Source organism: Daktulosphaira vitifoliae, unplaced genomic scaffold, assembly GCF_025091365.1.
Source record: "Daktulosphaira vitifoliae isolate Bord-2020 unplaced genomic scaffold, ASM2509136v1 Scaffold_2, whole genome shotgun sequence".
Classification (NCBI taxonomy): domain Eukaryota; kingdom Metazoa; phylum Arthropoda; class Insecta; order Hemiptera; family Phylloxeridae; genus Daktulosphaira; species Daktulosphaira vitifoliae.
The window spans coordinates 47,001,545-47,021,190 of NW_026099573.1; the positions used below are offsets into that span (position 1 = coordinate 47,001,545).

At 30.1% G+C, this 19,646-nt stretch overlaps 1 protein-coding gene across 6 annotated transcripts in view; it reads left to right on the forward strand.

Moving 5' to 3' along the window:
- LOC126899137 (uncharacterized) overlaps positions 1–17,708 on the forward strand; it is a 30,673-nt gene extending 12,965 nt beyond the window's left edge. The window contains exons 2-3 of one of the 6 annotated variants that reach the window (XM_050673709.1): positions 4,370–5,106; positions 6,159–6,345. In XM_050673709.1, the coding sequence (XP_050529666.1) occupies positions 4,370–5,106; positions 6,159–6,199 (778 nt within the window). In that variant the 3' untranslated portion in view covers positions 6,200–6,345. Of the gene's footprint in view, positions 1–4,369; positions 5,420–6,158; positions 6,346–15,030; positions 15,450–16,702 lie in introns of those variants that run through there. The other 5 variants (XM_050673706.1, XM_050673705.1, XM_050673703.1 and 2 more) reach the window with 5 other exon arrangements.
- The last annotated feature ends 1,938 nt before the right edge of the window (positions 17,709–19,646 follow it).

The following is a 19,646-nucleotide window of genomic DNA, read 5'->3' on the forward strand; positions in this document are numbered from 1 at the left end:
AAACACTATCTAAAGATTTGCATCGAAGCGTTTTATTTTGATAGTGATTTTAATCACTGTCAGATATCATTATACTTGATTCAACTATGCCATGTCACCACTGTGCCGCCACCACTGTGCTTGGTTTTTTTTAATATACTTTTTCAGTATTATTATTTTAAATCAATTGAAGCTAAGTTATAATACAATCTTATTTATTTTTAACCATAAATCGATGATGTCTTTATATTTTAATTATGACAATTGTATATTTAATAAATTTATAAGGTGTTCAGTAATTAAGGATTACTAATGTTCTTGTTGTCTGTTACAATTACCTGTTTACTTATTTACTGAATACGTTGTATAGTTATAAAAATATAGAGAGGCGCTCTCATAGCAGATTATTATTGGATGTTATGTAAAACGTGATCAGACACAAAATGTTAAAAAAAAAAATAAAATAAACGGAGTTTTTATATACAAAGTCAGTGGTATTAAATAAAAAATGTTTATAAAAAATTTGTTAAATAATAAAATATTTAGACCTTTTCTAAAATAAAAATGAATACATCTTAAATAGATTATTCAAGAGACAGGTCGATTGTTACAAATAATTGGAACAATGTAAACCTTTTCATTATTTACTGAATATACTGTAAGTCTGTCTTAATATGTCCAGCAACTTAAGGCTAGATTCACATGTACGCGCAAACACGTGCGTCAATCCCGAAATATTCTTGTTACATACAGTTGTGTTATACATTCAACGGAAATGGACGTGTCAGATGTCGTGTGTTTGTGGGTTGTATATCGAAGAATAAGAAGACTAAGACAAAAAGAAGAATAAAAATATTGGGTCCATCCAATCGCTGTTTCATTGTTAACGCGCGTGTCAACTGAACGGTCCGTATTGTAATAACAATACATCATTTCGCAATATTACGCGCGAAAACAGAAACTTGCGTCGCGAACCATTTGAACGATGTATGAGAAACTCGTATATCTAAACACGCGCGTCCATGTGAACTTAGCCTAATGCAAATTTTTTATCGTAAAAAAAATAAATTTATGAAGGCATAAAAAAAATATTCCTTTATAGTAATAATGATAATAAGTAAAAAATCGCATCATTATTTTCAATAAAATATTAGTTATATTCATTGAATAGAGTGGTACACTGAATAATATACTCTATTTTACCAGTAACTTATCATTATGTAATAGTTGAATTGTAAACCCCAAATCAGAAATGATCTTTTGCGATATTCAAATTGTTGATGGCAAAAATATAGAAGAAAAATTCATTCCCTCTTTCGCTATGAAAATCATTAGGACCACATTCAAACATACAATTTATTAATAAAAATATTTCTTTTTTAACTTTAATAAATAATATAGATAAAACTTGTGGTAAATGTCAAAATAACTTAAAACAAATTGTCACAAAATTGAAAATATAACAAACTACCAAATTCAAACAATGTATGATATTTAGACATACATATAGGCTGTTCAGTAAATAAGAAAACAGACATCTACTGTTCTCATTGTTTGTAACGATTGACCTGTTACTTGCTAATCGACCTATATATATTATTTATAAAAGCAATAAAAACACATAGCTCTAATTTTTCCATAATTTTATCGTTAAAAAAAGCCAGCACAGGGGGGTTGCGGCACAGTGGTGACGTGGCATAGTTGAATCAAATATAATGATATCTGACAATGATTAAAATCACTATCAAAAAAAAAAACGCTTCGATGCAAATTTTTAGATAGTGTTTAATATTAAAAAATTGGTGGATTATTCCAAAAGTTACATGATCTGCTAGTTCCTTATTAATATCCTGATTAAGATAAAGTATATCGAATGAAAAAGGGATTATTAAAAAATATTATTTCTCATAAAAAATTATGTTGATCCATACACTTTTCAATAAGTTATAGCTTTATAAAGTTAAAAATGTAAAAAATAAAATCGAGAATTTTTACACAAAAATAGCATTTGATAGCCATTTTCACCACATTAATTTTAATTTAAGATATATATAGAAGTGTCAGACCTTCCGGAACATATTCAAAAGTTAAGTTGAAAGAGTTCTACTTTTTATATGCATTTATAAGTCCACCTGTATATAGGGAAATGATCCGATTTAAAATAATAGAATGTCAAATGAGAGTTGTATATAAATACTACTTCTCATGAAAAAATTGTATTTATCCATACATTTTTTAAAAAGTTATTGCATAATAAAGTTAAAAATGTAAAATACAAAATTGAGAATTTTCACACAAAAATAGCATTCGGTAGCCTTTTTCACCGTGAAGATAAAATAAAGTCCGAAAATTTTTTTTTCATAATAAAGTATATTACATTAGCTTTAATTTAAAAGTGTCAGTATTTCCGGAACACTTTCAAAAATTAAGTTGAAAAGTTGTCATTTTAAATCCCCCCCTGTGGACAGGTAAAGGGTTAAATTTATAAAAAAAATAAACCAAATGATAGGTAATGATATTAAGCATCTATATAAAAAAGAATTATATTGATATGTTAATTTTTGAAAAAGTTACGGCAGTTTTAAGTAAAAGAAATTGAAAAAATTTCGAACATTATCGATTTTAATATTTGTAATTTTTTTGGAGGTTTCCCCCATTTACGGGGAACGAGGGAAATTTTTTCAATTTTTGAGGGTAATATCTTTGACTAGATACGATTTGTGATCTTTTGACGTATTTTTGAAAGAAATCCGTTCGTTGAGAGCTGAGAAAAAGTGGTAATGGACACAAGCTTCGCATCGAAGCTAAAATAGTATTTGTTGCAAATTTTTGAGATTTTCCGAATTTTGGATTATTTTAAAGATATAAGAAAAACGTAGATTTTCGTGCTGCTATAATTTCTAATTTAGCTTAATATGGAAGCTGAGAAGGTATTAATTAATGTACCAAATTAATTTTTTTTATATTAACACCTTACGCATTTGATTTGATATAAAAGTTTTGAAAATTAGACTATACCTGCAAATAGGATGGATTAAAAACCGAAATTTTTGCTCAAAAAGTTAACTTATAAAAGTTTTCTGGAGTAAATGGGTCTTTTAAAAATATGATAAATTAGAGCTTATGTTATGTACTATAAGTAAAAAAATCTCTTTTTCTATTGGAAAATCACTGCTGTAGTTAAAAAACGTGCTATTTTTGTGTTTAATTTTTTTTTGTTTTGTTTTCGATAGTCATGAAATAATGTAAAAGTCTACTCTTCCAAAAAAATTAAAATAAAAATTTTTCAATTTCAATTTTACAATAACTATTACTTTTTAAAAAATACAACTAGGTGATTTCAAAAAAATATCCTACGAGGTTTCATCATAGCAATGAGTCTAAAAGTTGCATGAATCTAAATTACGTTAAATACAATTTTAACTTATATTTAATATAATTTTTCCATGTAGACAATTAAAATCATTCTTTTCTTATGTCTTTTTTTAAGTATTTAGTGTCGAATTAGGTTTAATATAATGACAAATTTGAATAATTTTACTTTTTTATGAACTACATGCTTAACTTATTTGTGTATATAACTGCCATTCTATAATATTTCATAATTTTTGGTAACTGTATAAATAATTTCTAAAAAAATGATTTGAGTTTCACTTGAATTTAACAATAGATTTTTACGATTATAATCAATTTTTATAATATGCATAATTGAGACAATTTTTTTAACAACTTATTTTTTTTTAGTTTCAATACAAAATTAAGAATGTATGAGTTTTGTGATGCTGGCGTTTATTTTAGAAATTAAACAAATATTTCAAAATTACGCTATTGTAAAAAATGTTAAATTGATAACTTTTTTTAATTAAATATCTCCATTAATAATAGGAGTATGAAATTCGTATTAATATTAAATATAAAAACGAACTGTAAATGACGTTCACGTCAAGCAAAGTAGCGTTACCAACTCGGCCACACAGAACCATATTTATTTATTTAAATTGATATGTGATCAAAAACTTATATGATTAATAGTAACATTAAATTTATTTTAAAGTATATAAAATTAAATATCTTGATGTGTACTAGAATATTTAAAAAAAAACATCTCAATAATTGCTTTTTATGAAAAATTAGTCGTCCGAACGTCTGTATATAAAACAAATTAGAGATTTTTAAGAGTATTTTATGATTAGAAAATGACAAATATTCCTATAATTTATCTTATATTTAAAAAATCACTCAAACTAAAATTTTTATAAATTGTTGACATTTTGTATCACTTTGGTGTAGTATTCATATATTTAATTTTTAATAAGTTGTTTATATAATTAGTTTGAATACTGCACTATTTTAATAAAAAAATTAACAGATTCGGATTTTTTTATTATAGATATATACCTCCAATAGATGCAGCAATAAATCAAGACGATGGTATTAAAGCTCTTAATATTCTTCTTAAGGAACCAGGTTGGAAATCAATGAATCATATTAATATAATTTATTATAATAAATTATTCAGCGTAGATTCTATAATTAATGACCAAGTATGTGACATGAATTTTAGAATAAAAAAAGAACATGTATCACAATTATTAAGATGTAGATATACAGAAATACTGAAAAACTACTATACATTATTATCTTCTATATTGTATGTATGCAGAACAGATGCCTTTGACTACTACTTCAAATGCTTTATTGAATTATTTAACTCGTTCAACAAATCTGAAGAAATGCTTCAAGGATTGCATGCAGCTTTAATTTCTTTAAATAAAACATCATTATGGAGTGTTTATGTCAGCTCTAAATCGAATTTATGTAACATATTAAAATGCGTTACAGATTACCTCAGATTCTTAAAGAACAATAAATTTTCTCGAGATCATTTTTTTGATGAACATGATAAATTGAAAACTGAAGTTGTTAAAAGACTTCTAGAAAATTTCCAAAATTTATTAAATGATAGTAGCCATAATATACGAAACGTTATAAAACATATACATATCGGGTGTTCAATGAATTTCAAAGAATTTTTTTATTATAAATTCGATAAAATAAATGAGTTCAGAAAAATACCACATAAGTTGGATAATCTAAATCCTGAAAGTGCAATCCAAATTTATCTTGGTGCGTGTAATTATTTTGATGATTTTTGCAAAATTGCTTATAAATCTTGTTATGAAGATCTGGGTTTTAACAAAGTTTTAGATTGTCAAAACAAAAAATTAGACGATAAACTTATTCCATTCACTCTAAATTTATCTTCTTTGCCTTCAATGATAGTATAGGAGAATTAACAGTTTCAGTTTTAATAACACATTTCATATAACAAATTATATTTTTATTGTTATTTATTAATGTTTTCAGATAATTTGTAACTTCGTTAAATTTGTTACAGCATAATATTAAAAAGTTCAAAATTTATAGAGTATTATAGCTAATAACGTTATTCATCATTATTGGTTCTAATATTAAAATAAAAATTTAAAAATGTATTATTTCTTAGTTTATGTCAACATTAACATGCTTTAACATAAGCTTTAAAAATGAATTCAAAATTAATATAGTAATTAATATATTGCAATAACATTTGATTATTAAATACATAATATATTATTAGAACTTTACATCATCAATTGTGATTTTAAAATATTTTAACTTCGATGTGAAGCTGAGAAGGTATTAATTTTTTGTATGATGTGATTTTTTTGTGTCTGTTGCCCATTTTTTCAAATGTCATTTTTTTCAAAATTTTCCGGAAATACTGCGTCTATTATACATATGCTAAATAATAAATTATGCTAAAATATAATAAAGCTTACATTACGTACTATAAATTAAAAAAAAATTGTTTCAATGATTTATCTTCTACGTACAAATGGCTGCCGTAGTTTAAAACATGTTATTTTTGTGACGATTTTTTTTTGTTCATTTTTATACACCTAAAAAGATTTTGCTATAGTAATGAGTGCATCAATATTTATAAAAGAGCTAGTAAACACTATTAGTTTTAAGCAATTATTAGTGTATTCTGAATGTTCAAATGAAGGTATATTAAAGTGTTTTTGGGTAGCTTGAATAGCATTTAAATTTTTATAATAATCACTATGTTTTATATTTTAATATGGCAATTAACATTGAATTTAATGTTTTTGTAATAATCTTTTATTTTTATTAAGGGAATACAATTATTCGGAAATCCAAAAAAGATATGTTGTAGAAAAATAAAATTCAGTTTAAAGCTATACGTGCATATTCCATACTCTAAAATATAAACGAAGTCATGAACTCACAGAAAATTTAATTTGTATTTAGCATAATATACCTTAGGGATGATTTAACATGTATGCGATTGTTTATAAACGTGTTTATGAGTTGTAAGTAATTTACTGTAGGTGTCCTTTTGTTTAAAAAATAATTCATTAAAAATAAAAATAATAATACAATTATATTAATAAAAAATTTACCAACAAAATGTCTAATTTATAGTAAATCTCGAGTTTTTATGTTTTATTGCGTGTTTTTAAAAACACGTTTTTATTGGAAATTTTTTACATATTTCATATCAACTGGAAAATGATAACATGTTGTTCGTACGTAATCAATTATTAATTAAAGATATTAAATAAAAATTAAAATCAGACGTTAAGTACAAAAAATGGATATGCGTGTATTTACGTACGCGAGCGGTGCGCTGTATAAAGGTAGACTATTCTATTATAAAAAACCTGACGACTGACGACTACACTTATTGTATAGGTTTAAACATACCTTCCGCCGTAAAATATTAGATTTAACGTAAAGAGATAACAAAATCAACTATAATCTAAAAACAAATTTGGTAATAAATAAATACAAAAAGAGCAATAATTAAATACATAAAAATTAATATACAAATAATCATTATAAAACAAACATCATTATGGAAAAATAAATAATTAATCCTAGATGGGATATGACACATATATATAATACATGAACTACGAATTCTAAGAAATTAAAATAAATTATAAAGCTTGGAATACCTTAATCAGTTAATCGAGGATACAAAAGCCATTAGACAACATATTAATGAACAGAAAATCAAGTCGCACATGACCTACTCAAAAATGGTAAACCTGAAAACAAAACAAAAGAATACAAACGTCCAGGGACAAAGATAATGAAAGATCACTTATTCAAGTAGACTTTAACAAAGAAGAACAAATACATGTAATAAAACAGATGAATGAAGATAAAGCACCCGGAATATAAATAGAAATAATAAAACGCTTTGAAAAAAATACACAGGAATGGATATTGAAGTTTTTTAACGAGTGCCGTAAAACAGCAAGAATCCTAAAACAATTGCCAAAGCCAAAAGTGATGCACTATTAAAACCTGGAAAAATATCAAACGACCCAAAAAATTTCGGTACTATGTTATATGTAAAAGTTATATGAAAGATTAATATTGAACAAAATAACCCCAAACATAGATGAAAACCTAATTAAAAATCAAGCTGAGTTTTGACCAGGGAAATCCTTTTTTTTCCCTCTTCTTTAACCGACTTAATGTGGACCGGCCTGGAAATGCCGTGAGACATTGTTTCAGGGCGGCCCACGTTGCCTCAAAACCACCGCGTTGTGATACAACCCAAATATCGTCTAGAGCCGAATCACAACGCGGCGCTGCCTCCCCCGTTAGCCGGCCCCAAACGATGAGTCTGTTGCCCAGGTTGAACTACATGGAGGTGGGGATAGGCCATTGCAGCTATTGGTCGGGTTAAAGTCTTAACCATCTCTTCTGCCGGGGCAGTCTTTAGAAAGATGTTCCTCCTTTCTGCTTCTATAGTTGGCCTTAGACCTATCCGGTGCCTTATTTGCGTGGGCGATATGCTCACGTTCCAAACACCAGTAGCACTGAGAACCCTTGTTAAAAATACTCAGCCTATAGGATATCCACCCATCCGTTTTGCTGCGCTACAGTGTTGGTGTGATCGGGGTCTATGTGGCTACGAAACGACGACACGAGCGCAGTTTCCCTAGCTCGGAGAATCGGACGCATCCTCAGGTTGCGAATCGAGGAACGGCCTGCAGATATGCAGATTAGCCGCGAAATAAGCAGTCCATTCATTTGGATTGACAAATAAGCAGTCTTGGACAGCGAGACGCCCAACGTTTGTTAACTCTATAGATATACAAGGTAGCTGTGAAATAAGCCTTATGGACGAATAAACGGTAGCGTTTGGGTGTGAACGGAAATTAATGGCAACGCAACCAGTGAAATTAGCAGTTCACTGGCCGGAGGGATAGACTATGAGGGCAGCTCTCTCACATATATACCTAAATGACAAATGGATCTGAGTGAGCTAAAGGTTACTGTATTAGGGGATTCGGATGACCCAGTGCCGGCGGTTGGTGGGGGATGTACCCACTAGGTGTCGTTATCAAGCGAATACGCGCTAAATGCAGGAGTGTTGAAGCAGGCTCCTGTAGCTAACCACGAGGTTGGTATAGCGACTGCTTGGAGTCGTGGTGACTAAGCGTGAGGGCCCTTGGTGATCTTCAACTAATACGCACTCCGGAGCGGGAGTCGCCGACGATTGATCTTGAAGTCCCGGCTACCAAACAGGACGGGTCCTCTAAGACGGATTATTAGTGGGACATATTTTGTTCACCCATCGCAACCGTTTGAAACACAATGCACGTCTCGAGTAGTGGCCCTAGTGTGACTGTGGATGAACCGCCAAAGGTCACCGCTACAAATAGCAGAAGAGATGGAAGGGGAGACAAAAGCGTACAACGCGTTGTTCCGCATTCCGCTACCACCACACGTGCGCGTCGTCTGTTATGCGAACGACATGCCTCGCACCGTGAGTCCTATCAACCCACCTGTCCAGTCGCTACCGGAGCATAGTCGAATTCGAGGGCCGGCCGCGTTCTCGGCAGAGCTAATGCCCGTTAGCGTGTTCCTTGGCTAGCAGGTCGGCGGGCGTCAATGACGATAAGGTACCCGCTGCCACTCTGGACACCGTTCAGTACGCAGAAACAGCCCGGATAGCCGTCCGCCTCTGCACCCTAAGCAGGGCTTTTAGGTTTTTGGACGAATACTCAAGAGTATTCGTCCTAACTGGGAACCCGTACAGGAGGACCGAGTGTATGACGCTGGCTAATAGTCTGTGACGCATCTCTCTCGGCACTTCCAGATTGAGCATGAGTCCCGCCAGGCTATTCATGACTTTCTGAGCCCGCTGGGCCGCACGAGTAATGTGCGGCCCGAACTTTAGACGCTTGTCTATGACAAGGCCATGATAAGTCATGGAGTCCTTAAGCGGGATCTCCACCCCCAGCACGGCGAGCCGTGGAGGAGTGAACTTTTTGTACCTGCCCGTACACTGCCTCTATCTTGTCCAGGGCGAAGCTCAGTCCGCTCCCCTTCTGCTGGATCCAGGTGGTGACTGCGCTGAGCGTGCAGTTCGCACGAGATCTAGCCTCCTCGGACGAGGCACCTTCCGCCACCACCAGCGTGTCGTCCGCATATCATAACGGAACGCGGAACACCGTGTCGTACGCGATGCTCCACAGCAGAGGCCCGAGAACCGACCCTTGTGGGACGCCACCCGTCACGGGTCGCATTCTCGGGCCCGCGGCGCTCTCGTAGGACATGAGTACGCCAAAGTACGACCGAATCATCCTCATTTTCATTCTCATCAAGAGATAATTTTGAGGGGCTGCTCTCATAACCAATCCATTCGGCCAGTGAACTTCACTGGTTCCGTTGCCATTGTTCTCCGTTCACACCCATACGCTACATCTTATTTGTCCTTATAGGCTTATTTCAAGGCTATCCTGTATATTTACAGAATGACAAGCGTTTGGGCGGCTCGCTGTCCGAGATCGCTTATTCATCATTCCAAATGATTGGACTGCTTATTTCACGGCTAACCTGCCGTTCCTCTATGCGCAACCTGAGGATACGCCCGATTTCCCGAGCTAGGGAAACTGTGCTCGTGTCGATGTTTCGTAGCTCCGTAGAGCCGATCACACCAACATTGTAGCGCAGTGAAATGGGATGAAATTATACCTGTGTTCTTGATTAAAATATTTTTCATAAACGCGATATTTGTGGTCTCTCTTGACGTATCTCGTCAAAATGGCCCACTTGAAACAACAGTGATCTGTATTGTTTTGTGGTTTGATGATCGCTTTTCTATAATTAATTTCGGGTGGAATCGGAATATATGATGAGTCAGCTAAGGACGTATTATTGTATACGTTGAACATAAGGCCATCGATATACGATAGAGTAAAGCCGCTACTCTTTACCGAGAATATTTTTTCCTCAGCGAGCATAACCTCAACATTTTCATCAACCGCTTACCCGATGTCCGTATCGTATAGTAATACCCTAGCCCATGTCTTGAATGCACCATCCTCGGGTGGTGCTTTCAATTGCGGTATATGGTATGAGGCTTCCAATTTGAGATTATACATGATCGGACGGTCACCAACTATTTTAACGGTGCGCAGAAAATCTCGATAGCTCACGAAATTTTCTGTGTTCTTCCGATAAAACCAAACAGCTTCTTTCCCAATGAGAAATCAATCTCGATGAAATCACGAGCATCCGTCAGTTGCATACGTAATCTTTTTGACCTAACCGTTCTGTTGTTAGCTCTACTACACATAGCCGCCTGACGTGACGAAACAAATATAAATGATGTAGCTTTAATAAAAAATAAAGTGAATAATTTATTTATTGAAATAATAGGGTAAAGTATACAGTTATTGGCAGAGGTATAATTATTGTCATTGTTTTAACTAATTTATCAATAAGAGATGATGTTTTTGTCTAATAAATTCAATTTGTTTTTTTAGTAACTAGGCATAATATTGGCTTTATGTTTCTATCAAAATTTTATCTCAACTGTAATTTTAACTATAAACAATTTAAAAAGGGCACTAATTATAAGAGTGTCAATAACTGTATATTTTTGAAAATTTTTCAATAATTCATTTTTTACAAAAACAAAAAAAAAATTTATTGATTTTTTACAAATTCTAAAGGCGTCTTTCGATTGCTAACAACAGAATTAACTTATAAAATTAAGTGAAAAAAATTCCATTTATTAACACGCTTATATTAGTTTCACTTGTATGTATGTTTGTACATTTATTGTAACTCTCCACGCACTACATGTTATTATTGTCGCGTATCCCGTCGTCTATGGCCTTGAGTCTAGACTGTCGTAACGCATTCGCCCCACTCCGCTCACCACACGCCGACAACACTATTCCTGTATAATTTAATTTTTGGTTTTCGTACCCGCACACGCGTGCGTTTCATCAATATTATATGTATATATATATATACAGACAAATTTTTATTGTGACACGGCCCCGCTACTCGTGCCACCTTTATCTGCCATCGCCCTACTATGAGAAGTTTCGTTTGACTGACCAATACCGCGTGCCATACGCCACGGTGCAAAGTCTAGCAAGTGCCGTACGGCCGACAACAACCCGCCGAAAATGATACGTTGAGTCTTTTTCCCGTTATTAAAGTGACAACGTAGATGATGTACGCCACCGGCTCCGGACGTGCCGCACGACCAAACTCGACGAACCGATACGCACCCGCGAACCATCACCATTAACGCTGCTAACTTTTCGACGCCCGAGGATCATACCGGACACCGCTTTTAGTCGGTCCGGGTACGCACTATAATATTTAGTGTCCCCGTCCTTAACAATATTTTAACCAAAAACATACATACCGAGCTATTTATGTAAAAAAAATATAATTTAAAAAAACACAATTTTAAAGCACATCGAACTAAAAATTATTTTTAACTTTTTAGTTCAATGTACTTTAAAAGCGTGTTTTTTTAAGCTATATTTATATAAATATACTAATTACAATTTAGATATTTTCCTTAAGGGTTAATAACTGTATACATTACAATATTAGATTTTAAATTAAACCTAACAGAATCTTGAATATAATTATGAATAAATGCTGCTAAATATTAGTTTCGACTTTCGCACAACTTCAGATTATTTTATAAATAATAAACAACTTAACCAATGAAACACGTAATAAACGTAATAAACTATATCAAATATAAATTTGATATAGTAAAATTAGATATAAGATTTATTTTATTAGGTTTTGTTCTCATAAAAATTTTTATTATAATTATAATTTAACTTCTCATTTTAGTACGTCACTTTAATGCTTCATTATAGCACCTCAATTTTAGTACCTTATTTTAACACCTCATTTGGCTACGTCTAGTGTCCTTGAAGTGGCCCAAAGTTCCCTATTTTAACCTACCAACGTCATTAAGACTTAAATAAGTATTTATTTCTAAAAATATATCGGTTGCTATTTAATAAGTCAATTTAATCATGTTTAATATGATTAATTTGTAAATGTAAACAATAAGAATAAATTGTCGATATTTATTTCAACAAATACAAGTGTGAAAACAAAAAGGTTATATATTTTATGAGTATTGAGCATTTGATAGAATCTTAAGACAGAGAAACTAAAACTACTAATTCTATAATATGATAATTAAATTAATTAACATTACAGAATGTTACTGTTCGGTCGTGTCAAAGCGAGTTCATTGGAAAGCGCTATGTGAGCGACCTGTCCTAACCGGTTTTACTGTTGGGGTAGTGTATGTCTGTTCTGTCCTACTCATGTCCTCGTATGCTTCGGATTTCTGCAGCCGCAGCAGCANGTCCTCGTATGCTCCGGATTTCTGCAGCCGCAGCAGTAGTATTACGGACACTGTTGTGTTGTTTTGACCTCTGGTAAGACGTGTCGTAGTTCATGTTGGATCACTGTTCGGTTTAATTTTTTGGGTATTTTAATGTGTTAAATTCACTTTATGTACGTTAGATAATATGAATTAATGCGTATTAGTATTCAGTTCTTCAGCGACAGAAGTATATATTTTATAGTTGATTGCGTCGGGTCGACTGTAATACAGAATGGACTAAATATTGGGTACTGTCCGATATCATCTATTACTATATATTCGTCATTTTTGCGGTTGACATTGAAACTTTTCATCTTGGGACGAAAAAGCACTATGTCAGATTATGCATTTTATGTTTTTTTGTCTAAATATTAGTTGTAATGAATATTTTATGTTGTTATATTATATTTGTTTAAATGTAAATTACTAACCGTAGATTCCTGGTTTAAAATATTGTCGNCTAACCGTAGATTAATGGTTTAAAATATTGTGGTTATTGAATTGGATAATATAAAAAAAGGAATACAAATTACAGTACACAAAACTTCATTTGAATTTTATTTTTTATTAAATTTAAAAGGAACTGACAAAGTCGAGATTTAACTGAGCGAGTGGTCGTCCGAGTTTTCGCGTTGCACATTTTGGTCCTTGAGGCTGGATTTTTAAAATTATTACTTTAATCTTGTTAACGTAATTTTTAGAATTTGTTTTTAATTGCTAAGCTTACAGGATTTTTTAGTAAGTGCTTATTTTGTTGTTTAAATCCTATTTTTATCTTGTTCCTTATTACGCAAACGAATAATTGACGATGCCACGCAGTAAAAACGTGAACATTGTACCGGAGCAATCGCGAGTTTTACTGCTTGCGCGAGCGGCTTGGGACGTTATAGTGAGGTCGGTATGAAACGTTTATACTCTGTCGGAAGAGACGTACATCGATGTGTCTAAACTACCATTATTTGTTTCATTTGCGGACACTATAAAAAAATACACGATGCAATTTGAAGCACAACAGGATGTTGTATAATACTAAATCATAGATCCGTGCACTAAGTTTCTTTCCCGAAATTTGATTTGCCTAAGTTTGACGGAAATAGAACAGATTAGTNGGATGTTGTATAATACTAAATCATAGATCCGTGCACTAAGTTTCTTTCCCGAAATTTGATTTGCCTAAGTTTGACGGAAATATAACAGATAAGTGCAAGACNGTGCAAGTCGTCATTCGTAACTATTGCGTCATCAAGGTCAAACAAGTATATCGTTGTTTTGCTTCCAAAAGGAAATTGGTACCGGAAAAAAAAAAATTCATCATTAACAAGGGGCTAAGCTTTATTTGCTTGAAATCCGGACATTCGGCCAGTATATTTACCGAGGGTTTTAAATGCAAAAAATGCGAGGACACACATAGACTCTTCTTCATGAAGAAAAAATAGATTTAATAGGGGACGACGCGTAAGTTGAAGAGGACAAAGCCAGTTGCACAATTATAGAGGATAAGACGCCACAAAAGTTCTCGGCCTCAACACATGCGTAAGAAACTGTTGTTATAAGCATAGGATTTCAAAGAGGAAATTTGACAATATTTTTACATTATAATAGTATTTAGATTTCCAAAATTATTTATTAGAAAAAAAACTATTCCAAAATATTGAATGCAATGTATTTTTACCGTCTTAAAAATAGATATACGTATATATTACGCATTTATATTTATACACATTTTAGATTATAAATTATACATAATAATAATTATAAATTTGATAATGTTCATTTTTTAAATTTTCATTAGTTTCAAACAAGTTATCTTTAATATTCGTAATTTTTTACAATGAAATTATATACATTTATTTTAATATTCATTGTCGTATTTGTGTTGATACCAAGGGAAAGTGTACATTGCACAAAAAGTACGGTTTATAAAAAATATATTAAAAGAGTAATCAAGGAAATTCATTTAAAAATTAGATCAAAACAAATACAAAATCTAAAACTAAAGCAAGATTCAATTAATACTACTGGTAAAGGGAAAAATAAGCAATCAATAAAACGGTTCGATTTCACGTGTGTATATTATAATACAATAAGTGTACTCAATTTCAAGCACACAGAAATACTAAAAAAATTTCTCGATTACCTGGATATTATCATCCGTAAATGTCAGCGATTTCAAGAAAGAAATTTATCAGAAGATTTTAATCGTTGTGTAACAATACTAGAAGACGCAATGAAAAATTCCAAGACAATGATTAAAAGTCNAAGACGCAATGAAAAATTCCAAGACTATGATTAAATACCTCCACAGTGCTATGAAGTTTATCAGTTATATTGACATAAGATTTTTGTTTTCTGAAGGAGTCGTGCCGTATGGTATAATTGATGAGATAGACTATATATATCAATATGTCGTAGAGATTAGCTGTTTTGATCTAAACAAATCACCAAATTTAGATTTCAATGAGAAATTTCAAAATTTGACAAAATTTTACGCAGACGCATTATATATAGTAAATGATCTTTTTGAAAATAGTAATATCATTGACACTTCCGAAAAAACAGATTTGACAACAATTAAAATTGATGAATGCTCAAATGAAAATGACTATGATGTTATATTTTCTACATGTAGTGAACTTAAAAAGTTTTGCAATGAAACAATAGAAATTTGGTACGAAAGCCTAGGTTTTGAACAATTTCTTAATCCCAAATTAAATAAGTAAGAATACCTACATTCAATTTTTTTTTCTGATTTACATTTAAACAGGGTATAATGCAAGGAATTTTTTCAGCCGAATGATTGAAATTCTTAACTATCTAATATGGCGAAGTCACACATATTATAATTATCGGGTTATTCTAATCTACATTAAATGAATATTAGGCTTTTATAAATTACACGATGCACGAAAGGAGTTTTACATAAAAAATATTATTTCAGGAACGGCATAGCAAAATAAATAGTAGAAATTTAATAACTAAAATTATTAAAATATAAAATAGGTAAATGGTAAAATGTATTGGTACAAGGTTGACATTTATTGCACGGGTCATGTCACAATATAATAATATTTTAAATTTAATACTATTTTATTAAAAATCATGATGAGATTTTTTACTCACTATTATTATTATAAGTCATATTTTTTTTATGCCTTTATAAACTAATTTTTTTTAAGAAAAAAAATTTGGATTAAGTTGCTGGATATATTAAGACAGACATACAGCGTATTCAGTAAGTAAAGAAAAGGTTTACATTGTTCCAATTATTTGTAACAATCGACATGTCTCTTGAACAATCTATTTAAGATGTATTCATTTTTACTTGTGAAAAGGTCTAAATATTTTATTATTTAACAAATTTTTTATTTAATACCTATATATTCTATATTTAATTCTAATATAAAAGTGTCAGTATTTCCGGAACACTTTCAAAAGTTAAGTTGAAAAGTTGTTATTTTGAATCTCTCCCTGTGAACAGGTAAAGGGTCACATTTAAATAATAAATGTTCAAAATGAAAGGTAAAGACATCATGTATCTATAAAAAAATTTATATTAATTTGATCATTTTTTTAAATGATTTTAAAATGAAAAAATGTCTTCGACTAGATTCTATTTTAAATATTTTGATGTATCCTTGAAAGATATCAGTTCGGTAAGAGTTGACAAAAAGTGGTAACAGACACAAAAAAAAAAAACAGATCATAGTAAAATTAGTTAAAAAAATTTTTTAAATAAAACAAACAATTTTAACAATAAATGACTTTATTTTTAATTCTAAAAAATATTTCAAATTTTTAAGAGTATTTTATTATTAGAAAAATTTTTTATAAGTTGTTAACATTTTCTATCACTTTGGTGTAGTATTCATAAATTTAATTTTTAATAAGTTGTTTATTTAATTAGTTTGAATATAGTAGACGATACTATATTAATAAAAAATTAACAGATTTGGATTTTATTTATTATAGATACATACCTCCAATAGATCGGTCAATAAATCAAGACGATGGTATTAAAGCTCTTAATATTCTTCTTAAGGAACCTGGTTGGAAATCAATGAATCACATAAAAATAATTTATTATAATAAATTATTCAGCGTAGATTCTATAATTAAAGACCAAGTATGTGACATGAATTTTCGAATAAAAAAAGAACATGTCTTACAATTATTAAGATGTAGATTTACAGAAATACTAAAAAACTACTATACATTATTAACTTCTATATTGTATGTATGCAAAACAGATGCCTCTGGCCATTACTTCAAATGTTTAATTGAATTATTTAATTCATTCAACAAATCTGAAATAATGATTCGAGGGTTGCATACAGCTTTAATTTCTTTAAATAAAACATCAATATGGAATGTTAATTTACACTGTAAATCAAATTTATGTAACATATTAAAATGCGTTACAGATTATCTCAGATTCTTAAAGAACAATAAATTGTCTCGAGATAATTTTTTCGATGAACATGATAAATTAAAAACTGAAGTTGTTGAAAGGCTTCTAGAAAATTTCCAAAATTTATTAAATGATAGTAGCCATAATATACGAAACGTTATAAAATATATACATATCGGGTGTTCAATGAATTTCAAAGAATTTTTTTATTATAAATTCGATAAAATAAATGAGTTCAGAAAAATACCACATACGTTGGATAATCTAAATCCTGAAAGTGCAATCCAAATTTATCTTGGTGCGTGTAATTATTTTGATGATTTTTGCAAAATTGCTTATAAATCTTGTTATGAAGATCTGGGTTTTAACAAAGTTTTAGATTGTCAAAACAAAAAATTAGACGATAAACTTATTCCATTCACTCTAAATTTATCTTCTTTGCCTTCAATGATAGTATAGGAGAATTAACAGTTTCAGTTTTAATAACACATTTCATATAACTAATTATATTTTTATTGTTATTTATTAATGTTTTCAGATAATTTGTAACTTCGTTAAATTTGTGTAGAAAAAAGCTCTAAATATATAACGTATTATATCTAATGACGTAGTTTATTTATAAAAATAAAAAAATTAAAAATTGTATTATTTTGTAGTTTATATCAACATTAATATAGTTAATATAATTAATAATGTAATTAATTTAATAACTATGTTCAAAATAAATATAGTAATTAATATATCGCAATAGCATTTGTGTATTCAAATCATAACATATTATAAGAACTTTTCATCATCAATTGGGAATGTATAGTATTTTAGCTTCGATACGAAGCTGAGAAGGTATTAATTTTTTTCTATGATGTGATATTTTTTGTTTCCGTTTCCACTTTTTCTGAAAAGTCAATTTTTTTTAAATTGTCTTTTGAAAATTTCCTGGAAAATTTGCATCCATAAACATATGTTAAATAAAGCTTACATTACTTACTATAAATTAAAAAAAAAATTGTTCCAATGACTACTCCTACGTGCATATGGTTGCCGTAGTAAAAAACATTAAGGGAATATAATTATTCGGGAATTCAAAAAATATATGTAGTTTAAAAATAAAGTTCAGTTTAAAGCTTTACGGGCATATTCCATACTCTAAAATATAAACGAAGTCCTGAACTTACAAAAAATGTAAATTGTATTTAATATAATACACCCTAGGGATAATTAACATATATTTGATTGTTTATAAACGTAATTTTGAGTTTCGAGTAATCTACTGTAGGTGTCATTTTGTTTATAAAATAATTTATTAAAAATAAAAATAATAATATAAATATATTAATAAAAAATTTACCAAAAAAATGTCCAATTTATAGTAATCTCGAGATAACACGTCTTTATTGTTAATTTTTTTCATGTTTCATATCAACTGCAAATTATAACATGCTATTCGTACGTTATCTATTATTTATTTATTTATTTAATTCAATATTTATTTATTTTTTTAATATAGAATACACAACATGATCAAATAGAAAAAAAAAATAAACAAATAAATATTGAGTACACCACAGACGGCAATGAGTACAGAATATAAATACAAAATATTTAAATAATTAAATAAGTACAGCATACATACAAAATGAATAACTAAAATACATCGCTACAAATAGATTTTAACTTGGTTAAATGGCCATTAAGGAAATCAAAATTTTTAATTAAATTGCATAAATGTAGCATTCTATGGACCGGCGAATAATAACTATAATTCTGACGATATGAGTTAACAAAAATAAATGATTAGATTGGAGATGAAAATTAGGAACATTAAAAGGGATTAGACTTAAAATTTCTGGACAATCTATATTATTATTAAGGAGATTATAAATCCAAAAAACATGATTGCATTTTCTCCTGCAAGCAAAGGAAGTTAAACCAAGAGAGAATCGTATTTCATCGAACGACACATCATAATTCCTAGACTTAAAAGAAATGAAGTGAAAAAACATCTTTGTATAGATTATATTCTATTAATTTCACCTATTTTATATGGACACCAAATAATAAATGCATATTCTAAAATTGATCTTACAAAAGAAATGTACAAGGTTTTGATACACAAAATATTATTGAATTCATTACATTTTCTTCTCAAAAAGCCAAGTGTTCGTGACGATTTATTGTAAATATAATCTATATGGTTATGAAAAGATAAATCGCTGGATAATATAACTCCTGAATCTTTAATACTATAAATATTAAGCAAATTACAACCATCAATCGTGTACTGATTAATATTTACATTTTTAGAACGAGTAAATGTTATCTCATGACATTTATTTGTATTAATTACTAATCCATTTTTTTTACACCATAAACTGAATTTAATTGTAATTTACCACAATCATCAATTGATTGAATGGTCATAAATAACAAGGGGTAATGTCCACCAAATACTAAAAAACACAAGGCTTTTTTCATGATTTTTTTTTAAAGGACTTTTGGATGTAA